Source organism: Lycium barbarum, chromosome 10 (genome assembly GCF_019175385.1).
Source record: "Lycium barbarum isolate Lr01 chromosome 10, ASM1917538v2, whole genome shotgun sequence".
In the NCBI taxonomy this organism is placed as follows: Eukaryota; Viridiplantae; Streptophyta; class Magnoliopsida; order Solanales; family Solanaceae; genus Lycium; species Lycium barbarum.
The window spans coordinates 12,360,207-12,380,780 of record NC_083346.1 but is presented as its reverse complement, the minus strand read 5'-3'; the positions used below and the strand labels follow the sequence as shown (position 1 = coordinate 12,380,780).

At 35.7% G+C, this 20,574-nt stretch overlaps 1 protein-coding gene across 1 annotated transcript in view; it reads right to left on the bottom strand.

Moving 5' to 3' along the window:
• Positions 1-20,167, bottom strand: part of LOC132616071 (probable small nuclear ribonucleoprotein G) — a 98,185-nt gene extending 78,018 nt beyond the window's left edge. Inside the window, exons 1-2 of the mRNA XM_060330673.1 lie at positions 19,767-20,167; positions 9,236-9,254 (exon numbers count right to left, since the gene is read on the bottom strand). Coding sequence (XP_060186656.1) covers positions 9,236-9,254; positions 19,767-19,805 — 58 coding nt within the window. The 5' untranslated portion in view covers positions 19,806-20,167. The remainder of the gene's footprint in view (positions 1-9,235; positions 9,255-19,766) is intronic.
• Between the last annotated feature and the right edge of the window lie 407 nt (positions 20,168-20,574).

Genomic DNA, 20,574 nt, shown 5'->3' with positions numbered 1-20,574 from the left:
TATTTGTACTATGTGGTGTTCGTGAGCATTGATTTCTTATTGGTTCCTGATTTGAGATAGTCTTGGGCATGATTAGTATATACTTGAGGAATAATAGATTCGAGGAGCAGAGACATTCTCCCAGGATAAGACTTGAGGTTTCGGATAATATTATAAGTAGTACTGGTATTTGATTATTTTGAGAAATTGTGGAAAACTTGGTATCTGACGTGCTTGTGAGAATACGGTTGCAATTGGTAGAAGAGTAGATTTCATATTCGGCCATGAAAGGCTAAGTTGGGCCTCGACATGATTTATTGCTCGTGGCTTATGGGTCCCTTTAGGAAAGTGGTTATCAGTTCTAGGTTGGAAAGCAGGGTTACTTATGACGAGTGGAGAATTAAGATATTGGGCAGTTGTGGTTCGGGTCTTTCAGTAAAGAGGTATGTTCGTTGGGTCTTCGTATCTAGAGGAATGATAAGGATATCGTGGAATCAAGGACTAGTTGGATTGACAGTTAAGTTACGGTCATGCATGGTATAATATATATAAGGATTCTGTGTCGAGTTGGTAAATTCGGTTAGGCTGTGGGCCAATGGGAGCCAGTGGATGACTAGTAAGAATGACTCTAGTGTTGAACAAATGTGAAGTTCTAGTATTCAAAGAGCTATCGGGTATTGCATCTAGTATTGGATTGGGGTTGAGAGCCTTGTGCCTGTTGTGTAAGTTTCAAATGGTTCCTGCTACTACTAGTGTACTACTCGATTGAGTTGATCAAATGAAAGGGATAATCGCGTAAATGGTTAGAGGTGTTCTGGTTCAACAATTGGGGCGTTCGAAGTGCTAAATCAATGATGAGGTTTGAATAAATTCGAGTTGTGGAGAATATTTCGAAATTTGAGATAGGGGAATTTGAGCAAAGGCACCTTGGGAGAGATACGTGGGGACATTAGCAGGACTGTGTATGTGATACGCTGGATTTAGAGAGTATTCAGTTTTATAGTTGAGTGAGTTAAGAGAACTCTAGTGTGTAGAGTGTGTGGTACACTACTATCTCCAGAATTGACTCGGCTAGTTTGCAAGACTAATGATTATGCGGGATTCTAGTGAGTTTTTTTTTTTTGGGAAATGATCAGACGATGGCGGTAAGAGTGAGTTGATTAGAATTGAGAAATTGAAAGGTCAAGAAAAGTTCTAGTTGATTGAGAATCGATACAAATGAGGTACATCTTCAGAATTACTTGGGTCTGTATGGATTGTGGTGTCCTTGCATATTTCAGATAAGGGTATGATTGTTGAGTGAGCTTAAAGGAAGTAGTCTACAAAAATGGGTTACGTGATATGATAGGGTTTCGTGAAATTTCGTGATCAGCAACTAGTGAGAAGAAAATTTCAGGTGACCGACATGTTAAGGGTTATGGAAGTGGTTTGTTTAGTATACAGTTGGGTAATTTTGTAACACTCCTCCGTGGATGAGTTAGTGTGGTTTAAGAGAAAGGAATTGCGGGAATCCCTGTTATCTGAAAGCTAGAATTGCATTTTTGAGATAACACTATGTTCGTGATAGCGTATTATGTACGAGTAATATTTGACTGGATAACTTGGATGAAAACTTTCGGATATCGAGAGCTTGGGAATAGTTGTATGAGGTTGGCGCAAGACATTGCGAGATTGATGTTTCAGAATGGTGACAGATATATCGAGGTGTTACAATGGGAGATTCGATGGTATGAGACTACTAGTTTTGCGTCGAAAAGTTCGAGGTTGTATCATATTTACTTATCGGGTAGAGGTTAAGAAATCTGAAGGTTGCACTCGTAAGATCTAGTTCTTCGGTGCAAAGTTGACAGCTTGAATATGACTCAGCTTTTGGAGTCTAGGGTGACAGACTTGGTTGACTATGCGTGAGAAAGATATTAGAATTGGTCGCCTCAGATGTGCGGTAAGACCGTGATTGGTTTTCGAAAAGTTTGGAGTCAGTTCGAGTGACTATTAGTGGTATTCAAAGGTTGTGCATTCATTCAGGGTCGGAATTGTTTGTATTAAGCTTGATGGACTATATATTTTTCAGATGGACTTATGGGTTCCTAGTAAATTGATAACGTCCAAATTCACCCTCTTAATTAGAATGAGTACGGTCGTATGCAAATATAATTTACCCAACTATGAGTCGGGGTCGATCCCACAGATGACAATATATAGGCAATTAGGAAAAGTAGGAATTATCATCAACAATAGCTATGCCAAACACTTAAAGGTTATTTAGAGCGAAAATTATAACTAATTATGAAAATGTAAACTAACCTAGAAAGCAAGTAAAACGATCAATGGCCACAAGAATGGATACAAAGGAAACTACGCTCAAGTAACGATCCAATGTATTTCATGATTTACAAATAATGGTGAGTTTATATTACTTAGCCTCGGATACTGACTCTAAATTAGCTTCTTCCGAAGACTAACTAGACTACCTAATTGAATATCCCTAAAGCAATTAGGAGCATTAAGAACACCCGAATATGGATACAAGTGGTGTCGCCTATCCCTAGGTCGATTTCCATTAGATGAGGGTTAACTCCCCAAATTCTTGTTAATTATTCTTTCCCAATCCGGAGTTTGCCTCTTCCGAGTTTAAACCGAAATAAATGAGCGAGTCCTAGGGTTAGCAATTCCCTTAAGAAACATTAAAGAACAAGAATAATTAAAACAACATTAACTCACTTCTATTAATTATAAAATCACTCAACACATAAGCAAAACAAGAGATTCAATCCAAACTTAAACAATGTATACTTCCATAAACAAGGTTCAAGTATTGAAATGAAATACTACACATATAAATATTTAATAAATAGCAAGAGATGAAAAAATGGGTAAAGAATTTCTCATTGGGTGCCTCCAAATCTTCTCTTCCAAAGTGTGAGGATGAAACCCTAGCTCTCCAAAGCTCTCCAAGACTTGTGTTGAAATGCCAAAGATGAGAAATAATATCTTCAAGCTTGCTTTTGTAGTCCCAAAATTTTCCCACTTAAAATTAGACCAAAACAATCCCTGATTTTCATTTTTTTGCAAATCTGTCCCATTTTTGCAAAATTGTCCAGTTGACAGTTTTTGTCCAATTTAGCCTCTTTTGATTTTATTTTCACTTGGTTTCTTCCGATCACTTCTAAATCACATAAAACCTGTAAAATAGATGTAAACGATATTAAATGCACTATTTTCTCAATCAAACATAGCAAAAATATAAGATTAAAAAAGAGATAAGTTGGTAAAATACAAACTTATCATAAATCACCTTCAAGGATTCGATGGGCTGCAATTCAGATTTGAGGTATGATTGGTTTACCGAGATTTATCGGGGTTTGCGAGTAGGCTTGATGATATTTTACCGGGGTTAATTATTCGGACAGTTATAATGGTTTACGTCAGGACTTGGTAGTGATTTGAGGAGTTACTACGATTGCGATAGGTCTTTAGAGTGATCAGATGGTTTCCTATTGACTTGGGTCAGCGAGGTATTCAGTAGGTATGCTTCCAGAATAGTAAATTGAAGATTTAAAGAGACTTGGAATTAGCCAACTCGATTGTGAGTAAGATCAGTTTTGATGGAATCATGTAGAGTTCTCAGATGGAGCGCGAATTCTTGTCTGACAAGAGTAAGTCATGGTTTCGGACTTATGTTTATGTGTTTTTACGAAATTGTGGTGCGGAGAACGATTTTAGAAGTATAAAGTAAAAGTTAGCGGAATCAAAGTATTTTATCGGTTCAGAGTGGGTTATGACTGAGTTTTTATTCAAAAGTTGTGCGGTTTGAGAAATGTTTGCGGGGCCTATTGATCGCGTACAGAGATATAGGTATATCGAATCAGAGAATTCTGGCAAAGCAGTTCTTGATTTTAGGGATCAGTTGTGAGAGAATTTTGAGTATGGAAATATGAGAATTGGGTCTTTTAGCTAAGATAGAGGAAATTTTTGAGTGATAAGGTGAGCGGGCAGCGATTTTGGCGTACTTCGTGCCACAAAGGCTTCCGTGTGGTTATGATAAGGATTCCTTGGTTACTGTCAGCTGATGTACTCTATTTCCTCGCTCGAGGACAAGCGATTGCTTAATTAGTATCTGATGTAATGACTCGTTTGGCCGTTACAACACTTTTGACCCTGTTTACTTTTCTCTGAGTTTTTTTAGCATATATTTGACTTGCGGGGTCGGGTGGTACAATTTCCGAGGCCTTCAGATCAGTATTAGATAAGTTTTTGTGAAAATAAGTCTTAAAGTGAAAAATGTTTGACTCAAAATTGACTTTTGGGTAAACGGGCCTTTTCAGAAATCTATCGATTCCGAGAGGTTCGGTGGTCATTTGTAACATGTGGGTATGTTCAGTTAGGTTCCCAATGAGCTCGGGTGCATTTTGGGACTTAGATTGGAAAGTTGATTTTAGGCAATTGGGGGTTGACTTGGTTAACGCGACCCCGGTTGGGAATTTCGAGGCCACGAGTGCGTTCGTAGCGTGTTTTAATGTACATCTACATATCTGGTTTTTGTGTGTGGGGCCTCAGGTGATAATCGGATTTCGGGTTGAGACTTGTGCAAGTTGGGAAATTTTTAGCGTCTGGTGTACCATTATGACGGCACCAAAACCGCGGTAGCGGTACCGCCATAGCGATAGCTCTGCCTCTATAGAGGCTTCGTGTATTTTGGGAGTGACCGTTGTAGCGGTTATGCCACCTCTGCAGCGGGTCACGAGGCAGCCTAGTATTTAATGATATGATAAAACCCTTAAGTGCCTCATTCATTTCCATTCGGTTCTATGCTTCTGGGAGGTCATTTCAAGAAACTTTGGGGTGATTCTTCATTGTGGTAAGTCCATCTATCCTCATTCTTCATTTATGATTCATAATCCACCTTAGAAACTCCCTAATCCATGCTAGAGTCTTCCAATAACATGAGTATTAAAGAGGGTTTTTGGTTTTCTTTCGTGAATGAGTTTTTTATTATCAAACCTTGATTTGTGGATGGATTAAGCTTTATTAAGTATGTAATTCATGGGTAGTGGCTATATAAGCATGAATCTACCATAATTAGCGACCAATTTGTGGAATTGAAAGTTAGGATTTATACCCAAATTTGGGGGTTTCACCTAGAATCTGAATTGGCCTAATCCATGAGTTAATCTAGCCATTGTTTGATGAGAATTGATCACCTAGAGTATGAATTTCATATTTAGCCTTCGAATTGACCATTTTACGCTTAATGGCTCGTTTTCCCATTCCATAAGCTAGGATTTGGGACTTGATTAGAAGTAAGGCTTATGGGTGTTGTCCTTCTTGATTCTAATACCGTATTCGGATATGACTATACTTCCATTACTTTGAGGCACAAAGGAAGGGAAAGGCTCAAGCTTGACGGTTCAAGATTGTAGTTTGGCTTTCTAAGTTGGTTACGGCATACCTTATGATTACACTTCAGTTATTAAAGCATATGTAGAGTTAGTGATTGTCGGAGACAGCATGTACGCCCTCAGGTGTGGAGTTGGGATGGAATTCTACTAGATTGGTTGTTGATTGATTGTGGCTTATCGCCTAGTTATGTTCTATTTGAGTTGTGGCTTTATGTGTTCGGGCTTATGGCCTGTTAGAAACTCTAGGAATCATGCTTAACATTTCATATATGATTTGGAGGATTCTATGTATCATGGGAGACTAGTTGGATGGAAACTTGACTTATGACTTACTGTTGATGATGACTTCATGCATGGTATGCATCTTCATTTCATATGTTATTGATATTGAACCATAACTTGGTACCGATGATGTTAAAATAGAATGGAACATTGAATGAGTCTAGACTGGATGCTTAGTGGTTGACCTTATGTGTTGGAGACCTCATTTTATCATATGTTCATGTCGTTAGAAGGGTAAGGAAATTTATGATATTGTTGATGTTGTTGTGATAAGTGTTCTTGTGTGGCACGACTGAAATGAATATGTTGCATTTGATATTCTCATTGCATGACATACATTTCATATCCATGATATATTGTGGTGATCTTAATATTGGTGCGACATTGATAAATGAGAAGGGAAGTAATTATGATTCTTATGACATTATTGTATCGCGTAGCCATCTCTATGCTATGTGATACGAAGTGGCTAGCGTGGAGTTCAGTGGAGGAGTCATTCTAGGCTGTGTGATACGGAATGACAGTACATGGACTTAGCGGTCCCCCATGGGTCATGACTATCGGACGGTGGACATCGTCCCCCTGGGGCATGTGTGTATCAGGATGGATTAGTCATTCTAGGCTGTGTGATACGGAATGACGGTACATGGACTTAACGGTTCCCCATTGGTCATGACTGTCGAATGGTGGACATCGTCCCCCCAGAGCATGTGTGTATCATTGCATAGCATTGCATCCATTTCATTCATATTTCATCCACTCATACCCCTGATATCTGGTTGTGATTATTATTTGTACTGTGTGGTGTTCGTGAACATTGATTTCCTGTTGGTTCCTGATTTAAGATCGTTTTGGGCATGATTAGTATATACTTGAGAAATGATGGATTCAAGGAGCAGAGACTTTCTCCTAGGATAAGACTTAAGGTTTCGGATAATATTGTAGGTAGTACTAGTGTTTGATTATTCTGAGAAATTGTGGAAAACTTGGCAGGACCTGAGTTTATATGCTTCACTATAGGCTTGATCTGGATATAACTCACTGAGGGCTCCTTGGATATTTCGATACATGAACTGTTATTCTTGGATATGTGTTTATGTGTTATATCTGATAGCGAGCATGTCTATTCTACAGTCTCTTTCTTTATATATGTTCACTAACTGTTGTTGGCCTATGATGCCTACTCAGTACGTGTTGTTTGTACTGATGCTACCTTGCTACACTTCTTTTCATGGAGTAGAGTTTGAGAAAGGTTCCGCTCCTATTTCTCGAGGCTGAGTTCCGAAGCCTGGCTTGCGAGTATCTAGAGTGAGCATCTGACGAGTTGCTGCCCGGGGGCTCATCTATCCTGTCTTTATATTCCTTCATTCAGACATCTTTTTATTTAACTTTCAAACTTGTGTATTAGGCATTCTTGTAATTGCTCTTGTACGAGTCAGACCAGTTCTTTGGGATTGGAATGTCTTCCGCACTAATTCATTTTTAAATGATATTGAGATTTAATGTTATTTATATTGTTGTTCCGCATTTCTAGTTGTATGCTAGTTAAGGAAAGGGTTCACCTACCGAGGTGGAAAAGGGTAGATGTCCGCGCGACTTAGTAAAATTGGATCGTGACAACCAACATGGAATAGACCAAATCTTTCTCCTCTACCTCATGCGAAGGATTGCTTGAGAAGCACAAACTTTTCAGCCTCCTCAATGTGACCAACATGATGTAGAAGGTTAATGATGCTAGTATAATGGTCTCCAGATGCCTTTATCTTATATTTTCGTGTCATCATGGTGAAGAATTGACAGCCCTCGTCAGCAAATTCATCTTTCTTCAGAATCTGACTATGTATTTCTCTCCCGCGTTTCAAAAGTCTTAATTTGCCACAAACACTCAAAATCCTTCCCATTGCAACAGAATCTGCCCGGTGCTTTGACAACTGCATTGACCGGAAAACAGCAAGTACTTCCTCAAGACACCCAGAGTCAATATAAGAATCCATCATGGCTGTCCGCGATGTAACATTCCTCTTCTCCATGCTATCAAAAACTCTAGATGAATAGTGGGGAGCAAACCACACTTTGAGTAAATCATCATTAGGCACGTACTTACAGATGCATTAGGCCAAAAAAACCATTTTTTCACTGCGTAAGCATGAATCTCTTTCCCTTGCTTTAATACTTTCAGTTTCCCACAAACAGGGAGGACACTTGGCGACAGTTACAAGATCAGGCTTAAAGCCTTCTCGTTGCATCCACACAATTGATATCTACGCCTGCTCAAGTCTCCCATTTAAAATGTAACCGGAGATTAGAGCAGTCCAAGATATCGCATTCCTCTCTTTTGACCCATAGAATACCTTTCTTCCAGATACAATATCTCCATACTTGGAATACAACACCTAATTTAGCCCTCCACATTTTAGATTAACTAATCGAGCTTCTTGAATAATATATAGAGTGAAATACACATTGGTAAAAATCAAAATATATATTATATATGTTTTATGTATAATTTTAAGTACTACTTCTTCTGTTTCAATTTATGTGAACCTATTACTATTTAGAGAGTCTACGAGATGGTTCTTTGACCACGTTTTTCTTATATTTTTTCTTAGTTATTTGAATTATAAATTATCATGACTTATAGTGTTTTTTATGTATTTCCTAAATATATAAATTTTATTTTTACAAACTTAAAAAATATATGTCAAAATTTACGGTCAAAGTTATAAAGTTTAAACCTCGTACTCCGAAAAGGCTCACATAAATTGAAACGGAGGGAGTATTAATTATGTTATGTTCAAAATAAGTGTTCAATTAATTATGTATTTTAATTCGTCAATTTAAAGCATTTACGACTCAGGTGCTATTATTCGTCCGTACTTACAAAAATAAGTATTTTACTTTGTTAAGTTAAGAAACTTGATTAATTAATCGATTAGTAATTGGTCTCAATTTTACTTCAATTGGGTTTAATTTTAAAAGCCGGTTTGGTTTTAGTTGTAATTTCAAACGAAAAGGCTACTTCTTCAACTATAAATTGACCATCCTTTTAATTTCCAAACTAGCTACCTTTTAGACCATCTTAAGCCAAAGCAGCCCAATCGTTAGCCCAAAATCCCCCTAAACCCGGCCCAGATCTCTTTATTTTCACCCCAGACCCTTTTTTCTCCTCAACTTAAGAGAATCCCTAATCTCCATTAATTTTCTAAACTCAACGAAATTTGGGATCATTTCTTTCTGATGCATATCTAAATTTTAAATTCAATGGGTTTAAAAAATATAGAACTGAATTTATTGTATTATACTGTTAAGATTATGAGCTCAGATCTAATAATTGGTGAGATTTTCATAATTTTTAGATATACATCAATATTTTGTCGAAAATTGTGGATTGATCTTATACTCGTAGCCAAAAGGCTATATCTGTCTTTGGATTCTACCATCAGAAGGGGATCTAAGGTTTCTAAAACATGGGTGCACCATTATAGAAAGGAGAAAAAAAAAGTAGTACTACTATAGTATGTGGGAATCAATCTGTTTTACTTTGGGTAAATAACTCAACACCCAACTAAGTCCACCATTTAGCCTTTTTTTTAACTTAATATCCAACTAATTAATAAGTGCACCATTCAGCGTTTTTGAAGCATGGGTGGAGTAGATAATATTGATAAATTCTAGAAAATATGTACATAAGTCGATCCAAGAAAACTTACATTTGATTTACTGAGTTCAAAATATATACTCCCTCTGTCCCAATTTATGTGATACACTTTCCTTTTTAGTCTGTTCCAAAAACAATGATACATTTCTTTAGTTGGCAGCAATTCAACTTTAAACTTTACTTTTTACGCTTAACGAGATGAGTTATAACCACACAAATATCTTCAATTTGTGTTAGACCATAAGATTCAAAAGTCTTCGTTTATTTTTTAAACTCCGTAACTGATTAAAATATATCACATAAATTGGGATCGAGGGAGTAATGTGTACTTATTTACCAGGAGTAAACTTTTAATACATAAAGAAAACTTGAACCAAAATTACTTAATTCATTACGATGAATCACGAATATATATACACACACCACATTTGCGCCTACCTCTAGCTATCCCACTGTCAAGTGGGCCGGGCCGAGCTATTTAAACGTGGGCCACACGGGGGCCGGGCGGGGCAGTAGTTAAGGGTCCGGGCTGGGGGCCGGGCTTGGGAGGGAAAAGGGTGTCCGGCCAAGCCCCTACCCGGATAGGAGGTACACCTCGGGCTAACTGGGTCGGGCGGGGTTTTAGTTAGTGGGCCGGGCCGGGTTTTTTTTTTCCGGAAAAAAGTTCTAATACTAAAATAGACATTTACATTTACTAATAATAATAAAACTAACATTTACATGTAATGATAAAAATTCTAAACAAAAAAAAAAGTTTAGTCGTTGTCAAATTCAAAAAGCTAGCCGTTGTAAATTTAAAAACTAGTCGTTGCCAATTTTATTTGAACCCCTAAATTTATGAATAAACTACACTTTGGTCATATTTCCAAACTATAATACCCCTCCATTCTTCTTCATTTTCACACAATTCTCTCTTTATATAAATTTGTTATTCAACTAGTGTACATTACTACTTTCAACTTCCATGGATAATCTTCCACCTCCACCTTCTCCTCGAGTTCAAAGATCAACTTCAAGTGCGATGTGGATGCTTTTTGAGCGAGTAAACGAGGAACATGTTAAATGTCAACATTGTGGTGACATATATCTCCACAAGTCCGGAGCATCGGGTATTAGCCTATTGGGGGGAGGGGGTTCCGGTGTGTTGCGTAGGCACTTGTGAAAAGGCACGAAATTGAACCTTGAAGTTTATCTCTTCTTTAAATTTGTCCATTGATGTTAGCCGTTTAATTTGTATGTTTCGAACTTTTGCTTTGCAATATTTCGCCGTTCAAGTTTGTATGTTTTGAATTTGCAATGTTATCGATTTAAGTTTTATTTTAAAGATGTTGATATGTCTATTTGACTGGACACGAAGTTTAAGAAAGAAGAGAAGACTTTCAAACTTGTGGTGTTAAATAAGTCACATATATTTTGTGTGGCTATAAATCATTGCATAAAGGCAAATTGTTTCCAAAAATAGAAAAGGGGCATTCTTTTTAACACGAACTAATAAAGAATTTAGTTCACGTAAATTGAAACAGACGGAGTATCATATTTGATATAATCTACGTATCCACGGTATATATGACATGCTAATAGAATTTTACTTTGATATAAAATTATCACAATCTAATATATGCGTTATACTGAAAATGTATCAAAGGTATATTTGTCGAGAAAACAAGATTGTCTAGCTTTAAAATACAATTTTAAAGAAAACTAAAATACTCTGTAAAAAGAGACTCCTAATTTATTTGGATACAATGTTTATAAAATATTTATTATTGGTAATAAATGTAGTACTTATCTTTTTTTTTTCAATTTGAAGTGGGTCGGGCGGGGCCAGTGCCCCGGTGGGCCATTACCCGGGCTACTGGTAGGCCAGGCTAGCAGGCTCTCCACCTTGTCCGGCCCAGCCCCCTAATAAATCTCACTTAGCCCAGCCCCTTACACCCCTTAGTTGGGTCTAGGCAAGGCCGGTGGTGGGTCGGGTTTACGTGGCGGGGTTCGGCCCGGCCCGACCCACTTGACAGGCTTAGATCCAAACTCTCTTTGCCAACTGATGAAACCATTTTTTTTTTTAGTAGAACATAGAGAAAACTCTCTTTTCCCCCTAGCTTGAGGTACATATAGTAGAGAACCATTTGTAGCATGTTCTATAGAGATTTTATTGTCGTAGCTCAAGATTTGTTGCAGTTAATTTCCTGAGAGCTAGATGACAACTAGTAATTGTTCAAAGTACCATTGTTATGCTACTAATTTCTCTTTCTTCCCCCATCGTATTAATCATCTTTGGCTTTCTTTTAGCATCTTCATTCTCATTTTCCTTTTTTTAAAAGTCATGAGTACCTTGATCCATTACTATGTAGTATTTAGACTTAAGATTAAATTAGGAGTAATATTTGTAGTATGGTTTCAAAATTTGTTGGTTGTATCAACCATATAGATGGTTTATTGGTAGGTAATAGGTTTTTTTTTCACGTTTGAATGACCTCTTACCATTTCATTTCTTTGGTCTATGTTAAGTGCCTCTATATATCTGTGCATGCATGTATGATGAGCTTATGTTTCTTCATCTTCTCAAATCTATTATTTTTTCCTGCGTTGACTCCTTATTGAATTGTGGTTGTAGTTGTACTAACCTATCTGCCACCCCTTTTGAAGCTTTTGCTGCCTGGATAAATCCTCTTTTCCACCCCTTACCTGTTTTGACAATTCTCTGATTATAATTTTTATTGCCACAGACTGCAGCATCTCTGAATTTCACTAGAGATGAAAATTCTGATTACATCATGTTACGGCATTTAATCATATCACGTCATTTTTGTTTTGTTCTTTTTGGTACCAATTTTATTTTATATTGATAATAGATTATTATTTTTATTTGCTAATCTATGTTTTATGAAGTGTAGAATAAAAAATGACGACAAAAGCAAGTGGAAGTAGATTGCGAATTGTATCGTGGAACATCACCAAGAAAAAGGTTGATATAGACTTTACACTGGCGAATCAAGACGCTTATATTATTGTATTGCAAGAGGCTACTACAGTGCCCGACTTGGGAACTAAATTTCATTTCTTGAAAAACAATGATTTGGTGTTCATATGGGATTCTTTGGTTGTCCGGCCTACTACGCCTACAAATAAGGATTATGAGCATATCTCGGGTGGTAACAAATATTTATGGTATGAATTTGAGCTTATTAAATCAAAAGAAAGAATAACAGTTGTTGGAGTTCCTGGAGATCCAAGATATGGCCCAGATTTACTATAAAAACCAATACTGCATGAGTGCAGGAAGAAAAAAACGCCATGGATTATGTTGGGGGATTTCAAACTGACAGTGGATATTAAAACGGAAAGAAGCTTGATGTCTGGAGCGAAAGATAAACGCCAAGTCCAGCTCTACAAGAAATTTTTGGAAAAACCTCATATTCATGAAGCAGATTTTAAGGGTGCATATTCATTTATAAGTAATGAGAACCCACAAAGAAAGTCCTTGCCAGATAAAATTGTTTATAATGAACAGTTTAAAAAGTTATTTGGTGAGATTAGTGTATCTATGATACCAGGTACCTTATCTGACCATTTAATGATGTTTCTAGAAGCGAATTGAAATGAACCTTTAGCAGTATTCTTGATTCAGTGTAACAACGTAACTGAAGGTACTATTACTTTGTTCTGCACAATACGAAGCATGTTATGTATTATCAAATTGTTATTATAGGGAATGAACTTTTTTCTTTAACTATTGAAGAATAGTAAGTCCTATAACCTCCAGTCTCCACATGTTAAATAGTCAAGTTTAGTAGTCTAATTGAAAGTTTTGCAGGTTGCGCCGCTCAGTATTTTTTTTCCAGAGAAACTTGCAACTCTTCAACCACTTAGAAAAATGCAACTCTTATAGTAATAAGTTTGGCATACTAGTAGTATAACAAGAGGTGTCACTGGTTTTCAAAAAACCGACTTAACCGACCGAATTGAACTGATTTTTAAGTTTCTTTTAATAAAACCGACGGGTTTTATTTAAATTTATAACTGCACCGAATAATTAGGTTGGTTTTTAATTTTATAAAAATAAACCGAAAAAATACCGAACCGTACCGAATAAGATTATATGTCTAAAACATATTCTATATATTAGATTTAAATTTAATAAAATATTAAAAAAAATTGTCTTGGGTTCGGGATGATGAAAACAACTACAAGCCGTCAATTTAATTAACACCTAAAGTTCCAACTCTGAAACTTACTATACTACTTCTATTGAAATTAAATTAGTTCTAGCGTCTCCAGTAGCAACTAGCTTGTAGGCTACTAGGTATTCCAAGATAGAAAGCCACAAAGTATTAGATATATTTCCTCTCATATGATTTTAAATTTATCTTATTGGATACTTAATCTTAGCAGACTCAATTCTTGAGTCCCAGCTTGATTGATTTTTGCCCCCTCGTGCGATATAATTATACTTCTTGTCTTTGCTTAACATTATTTTACACTACCGTAAAATAGTGTGATCAATCTTTATTCTTGTCGTCTTTCATGTTTTTTTTATTCATCACCTTTTAACAAGTAAAAATATCTAGAGAGTTTTTGTCAAAGGCCTATAGAAGTATGCATGATTAAATGTGCATTGTCAAAATTGGAGTGTTTAGTTTCCAGTAGAAGTTAAGTTTAAGTGTTTATCTATGTATTATACCAATAAATCAATCTCTCTAGATAAAGCACAAAAACGTAAAGACATAAAGCATTACTAATTATTAAACTCTAATTCCTTGACAAAAACACTAAAACCCTAAACAAATTGCAACAAAAACAAATAAGCCCTCCACAGAAAGCACAAAACCGTAGAAACATAAAGCATTACTAATTATTAAACTCGAAATCCTTGACAAAAACACTAAACCCTAAATAAATTGCAGCAGAAACAAATAAGCCCTCCACAGAAAGCACAAAAACATAAAAACATAAAGCATTACTAACTACTAAACCCTAAGGGGACGTTTGGTTCGAAAACAAATTACGCTGGGATAAGTTATCCTGGAATTATTTCTTATTGACCGTTTGGTATGTTGTATTAAAAGTAATATACATTGAATAATTTCTAAAAAGAAGAAGTTTCTTTACAATGCTGGGATAACTTATTCCACCCTATGGCAGGTATAAGTTATCCCAGTACTACTTTTATACCTGGGAAAACTTATCCCAGGATTAGTAACCAAACAAGGGATAAGGAGTTACTAAATTCTTATCGCAGGATTATTTTTGCTTATCCTTCATACCAAACGACCCCTAAATTCTTGACAGAAACTCTTAAAACCATAACTAAATTGCAGCAAAAACAAATTAACCCTCCACATAAACATAAAGGACATGAAGCAATACTAATTATTAGACTCGAACCCTTGACGAAAACACTAAAACTCTAAACAAGTAGCAGCAAAAACAAATAAGCCCTCCACAGAAAGCACAAATTAAAACTGTAGAAACATAAAGCATTACTAATTATTAAACTCGAAATCCTTGACAAAAACACTAAAACCCTAAACAAATTGCAGCAGAAACAAATAAGCCCTCCACAAAAAGCACAAAAACGTAAAAACATAAAACATTACTAACTACTAAACCCTAAGGGTTCGTTTGGTTCGAAAACAAATTACGCTGGATAAGTTATCCTAGAGTTATTTCTTATTGACCGTTTGGTATGTTGTATTTAAAGTAATATATAATGAATAATTTCTAAAAAAAAAAGTTTCTTTATAATGCTGGGATAACTTATTCCACCCTATAGCCGGTATAACTTATCCCAATACTACTTTTATTCCTGGGATAACTTATCCCAGGATTAGTAACCAAACAAGGGATAAGGAATTACTAAATTCTTATCGCAGGATTATTTTTGCTTATCCTTCGTACCAAACGACCCCTAAATTCTTGACAGAAACTCTTAAAACCCTAAATAAAATGCAGCAAAAACAAATTAATCCTCTAAAAAAACGTAAGGAACATAAAGCATTACTAATTATTAAACTCTAAATCCTTGATGAAAACACTAAAACCCTAAACAAATTGCAACAGAAACAAATAAGCCCTCCACTGAAAGCACAAAAAGGGAAAAACATAAAGCATTACTAACTACTAAACCCTAAGGGGTCGTTTGGTTCGAAAATAAATTACGCTGGAATAAGTTATCCTGCAATTATTTCTTATTGATCGTTTGGTATGTTGTATCAAAAGTAATATATATTGAATAATTTTTAAAAAAAAAAGTTTCTTTACAATACTGGGATAACTTATTCCACCCTATGGCGGGTATAAGTTGTCCCAGTACTACTTTTATTCCTGGGATAACTTATCCCAGGATTAGTAACCAAACAACGGATAAGGAATTACTAAATTATTATCGCAGGATTATTTTTGCTTATCCTTCGTACCAAACGACCCCTAAATTCTTGACAGAAACTCTTAAAACCCTAAATAAATTGCAGTAAAAACAAATTAACGCTCCATAAAAATGTAAAGAACATAAAGCATTACTGATTATTAAACTCTAAATCCTTGACAAAAACACTAAAACCCTAAACAAATTGCAACAAAAACAAATAAGCCCTCAACTGAAAGCACAAAAACGTAAAAACAGAAAGCATTACTAACTACTAAACCTTAAGGGGTCGTTTGGTTCGAAAACAAATTACGCTGGGATAAGTTATCCTGCAATTATTTCTTATTGACCATTTGGTATGTTGTATTAAAAGTAATATACATTGAATAATTTCTAAAAAGAAGAAGTTTCTTACAATCCTAGGATAACTTAATCCACCCTATGGCAGGTATAAGTTATTCCAGTATTACTTTTATTCCTGGGATAACTTATCCCAGGATTAGTAACCAAACAAGGGATAAGGAATTACTAAATTCTTATCGCAGGATTATTTTTGCTTATCCTTCGTACCAAACGACCCCTAAATTCTTGACAAAAACTTTTAAAACCCTAGAAAATTTCGTGTCGCTTTCATTATGAATAGACTAACGTAAGCCTAAAATGGACATGGGTCCCTTATAAGTTTAAGAAGGATATTTTATAATTTCAAGAGTATGACTTAAGGTTCCAGAGTCATATGAGGTAATGGAGGTAAGTTCATCAGACAAAGTTGAGGTTGAGTCATGTTTGGAAAGCTTTCGTATCATGTGAGTTAAAAATTGCTTAGTATTACTTTGAGGGAGAGATATAGATCCCCTTGGAGGGTTAATAAAGTTATAGACAAGTTCCAAGAAGGTTCCATAAGGATTGGAGGTCGAACGGATCGAAAAGAATGCATTTCCGCGAAATCGGGAAAAATAGGCAGTGTGCGGCCGCACACTCAGTGTGCTGAGCCGTATACTGGTCGCCAACTTGCCAAATTGGCTGGAATCACAGCCTAAAATTATCCCCAAGCTGAGGATGGAGTGTGCGGCTGTACACTCAGTGTGCTAGGCCTCATACTCATCACCAAGTGGAACGGGGGGTGATTTTGCCACCTTTTTAAATGTCAAACAACCCCAACTTCATTTCTAACTTTCCACACTTATTTCTCTACATTTATAGAGACTTCTTGAGAGCTATTTCCCTAACACTCCACACCTTTCCAAATCATCTAAAGAGAGAATCAACATCAAAACCTCAAGGGTAAATCCATGGAGAGTGATGGTTCTTGCTTCCTTTAAAAGTTGTGGTGAAATTGGTCTTGGAGAGAGAGTTGAGTAAGGTGAAATTATACTACTACAAGGTATGTTCTCCATCCTATTCTTATGGTTGAGTTGATGTAAAGGTTTAGTACTCCTTAGAAAGGAAAAGAATTAAAGTGGAGAAGTCATAAGTGTTGAAGTGAAGAAGATGAACTTGAAAAGGGGATTTTGGATAAGTTTGAGATTGAATTGAATATAATTCCTTGATTATGATATTATGGATGTGGTTATTGTTGTTTGGGAGTTGTTTTATGATATGATGGAAATTGATAAAAGAGGGGAAGTGCTGCCCAAATTTTGTTAGCTCGTTAAGTTATGCTAGTTGAACTTAAGCATGTTTCCAAGACTTAACCTTGTTATGAATCCTCTTGAATATAGATTTTGTGTGCTTGGGAGGAAACGTTAGTAGTTAAGAAGACGTGAAGGTATGTAAGGCTAATCCTTTCTTTCAAAAGGCATGATTCCTATGTTATGATCCCATACATGCTATCCATGTTACCCTTACTCCCAAAAATGCTAGAAGTCTATCATTCTCAAGATTCTTATGATGACTCCATGTTTAGTGGTACCAAAGCCCAAGGTTCTAGATGTTCTCGTGACATGATTGAGCTTACTATATAATTCTTGATTACATTCATGATAATTGGCCTCATCTTATGTTATTGTTCCTTCAAAGTGAGACAAGATAGTGATGATGATTATGATGATGATTTTCATTCTAGAAAGGCCAAAGCTTGAAGTTCTTAATGTTTTCATGATATTATTGAGCGTGTCACATGATTACCAATTTTATTCATTATTGTTGATCTCATCTTATGATAGTTGTTCCTTCAAGGTGAGATATGGCGATGGTGATGATTCCATAATGACACATCGGAGGTAACCGACCTTACGTCACTCGGATAGAGTAGAAATGTTTCATTGGGCTCTCATGCATGCTAAATGTATTTATATACGCGCCGCCCTATAAGCGTCCGGGCAGACACACCACTGCAGTGGGCAGCTTATAATATCATCCTAGACGCGGGATGCCCGGACGCGGGATAATGATGATAACACCGCGCCTATATGGCCGGGCAGCATATCACCGTACCTATATGGTCGAGCAGTTTACTATGTATATATTTATAGATGTTGTTTTGAAAATAAAAGTTAGCATGCATGGTATTCGCCTTAAGAGGCAATCAGATATACAGGTTATCTCTTTATCTCATGCTCCTTTATTTCTTGATTATGTTGTTATTCATGCCTTACATACTCAGTACATTATTCGTACTGACGTCCCTTCTTGTGGACATTGCGTTCATGCCCGCAAATAGACAGGGAGACGGATCTGATCCCTAGGAGGTTCATCAGCGGAGACTTAGGAGCGCTCCACTTATTTTGGAGCTGCAGTCTATTGGTATTTCATTTTTTTTTTGTATATATTTTGGGCATGGCGGGGTCCTGTCCCGTCCTTATGATTTCCAGTACTCTATATAGAGGCTCGTAGACATGTGTAGATAGTTAGAAGTTTAATAACCTCATCGGTTCATATCTTGTATATAATTTTTGTAGCCTTATGGGCTTGTGTATATATATATGAGGCGGAGTTGATGATTATCAAGTAGATGAGTTTTTATTTGAGAAATTATGTCCGTTCAGACTATGCTAGTTGTGAATTAAATATGTGGCCCACCGGGATACGATTAAAGAAGCATGCTAGGTCGTGTTCCGTAGGCTAGCTCCGGGTACCCATCATGGCCCTAAGGTTGGGTCTTGACAGAAACTCTTAAAACCCTAAATAAATTGCAGCAAAAACAAATTAACCCTCCATAAAAACGTAAAGAACATAAAGCATTATTAATTATTAAACTTTAAATCCTCGACAAAAACACTAAAACACTAAACAAATTGCAGCAAAAACAAATAAGCCCTCCATAGAAAGCACAAAACCGTAGAAACATAAAGCATTACTAATTATTAAACTCGAAATCCTTGACAAAAACACTTAAACCCTAAACAAATTGCAGCAGAAACAAATAAGCCCTCTTCTGAAAGCACAAAAACGTAAAAACATAAAGCATTACTAACTACTAAACCCTAAGGGGTCATTTGGTTCGAAAACAAATTACGCTGGGATAAGTTATCTTGCAATTATTTCTTATTGACCGTTTGGTATGTTGTATTAAAAGTAATATACATTGAATAATTTCTAAAAAGAAGAAGTTTCTTTACAATGCTGGGATAACTTATTCCACCCTATGGCAGGTATGAGTTATCCCAGTACTACTTTTATTCCTGGGAAAACTTATCCCAGGATTAGTAACCAAACAAGGGATAAGGAATTACTAAATTCTTATCGCAGGATTATTTTTGCTTATCCTTCGTACCAAACGACCCCTAAATTCTTGACAGAAACTCTTAAAACCCTAAATAAATTGCAGCAAAAACAAATTAACCCTCCACAAAAACTTAACAAACATAAAGCATTACTAACTATTAAACCCTAAATTCATTGACAAAAACTCTTAAACCCTTAATAATTGCAGCAAAAACATATTATTAAACCTCTTAAACCCTAAAAAAAAAAAAAAAAAAAAAAAACCATCCACAGAAAGCAAAAAACAAAAAAAGGTAAAAGAGTAAAGCATAAGTAACCTACTTTGAAGCTGCTTGTCCAAACAAAAACAAAATCAAAAATGGAAAAAGGAATAAGAAATCCACGTACATAAGGGGGAAAAAAAGATAGGAAAATAAACATACTTTTTGAGATCCGGAGGTTGACCCGACCAGCTCATCCTTGTGTTCTACTATTGCTAACTTGCAAAGCATTAATAAATTTAGAGAAAAGAATTAGCAAGCTATAACAAATTAGGAGATATTTGCCTCTTTATTATGAGGAAAAAAGCACGTGTAAATACCTTACATTCGGGTTAATTTATAAATTTTGTTTATCCATACCAAGTACTTATATGAAATGTATATTAATTCTATGTTATGTATCTGATATAACGTCTATTAATAAGAAGTTCAAACATTAATAAAACTAAATTAGAATTGCATAATTTCATCTTAAAACTACGTACTAATTACACAAATAAAAAAATAAAAAATAAACTTGAATTATTTCTATTGGTATATTGAGAGAATATACAACTAAAAAATATTAGTTTTAAATGTTACTGGTGGTTAATATTGATGCTAAAAAAAAAATTAGTAGGACCATTCCTTTGCCTTGCGACATAAATTTTAAAATTTATTGTTTTGCAATTTTAATACATTACTTTGTCATCTAAGCATGCACATACATATTTAATGCATGAGTAACTGCAATACTAATTTGAGATAATAACACCATTTAATGAATAAAAACCATTGGATATTCACTTTTCAAAAACAATTACTCCCTCCGTTCACTTTTACTTATCCACTTTGGACTTTTTATGCTATTTAAGAAATAATAAATGAAGTGCATAATTTACCAATGTACCCATATTAATTGGTGCATATTTTTATTGGATTTGAAAAATGATTTGAAATGAGTAATTAATACTATGGGTAAAACAG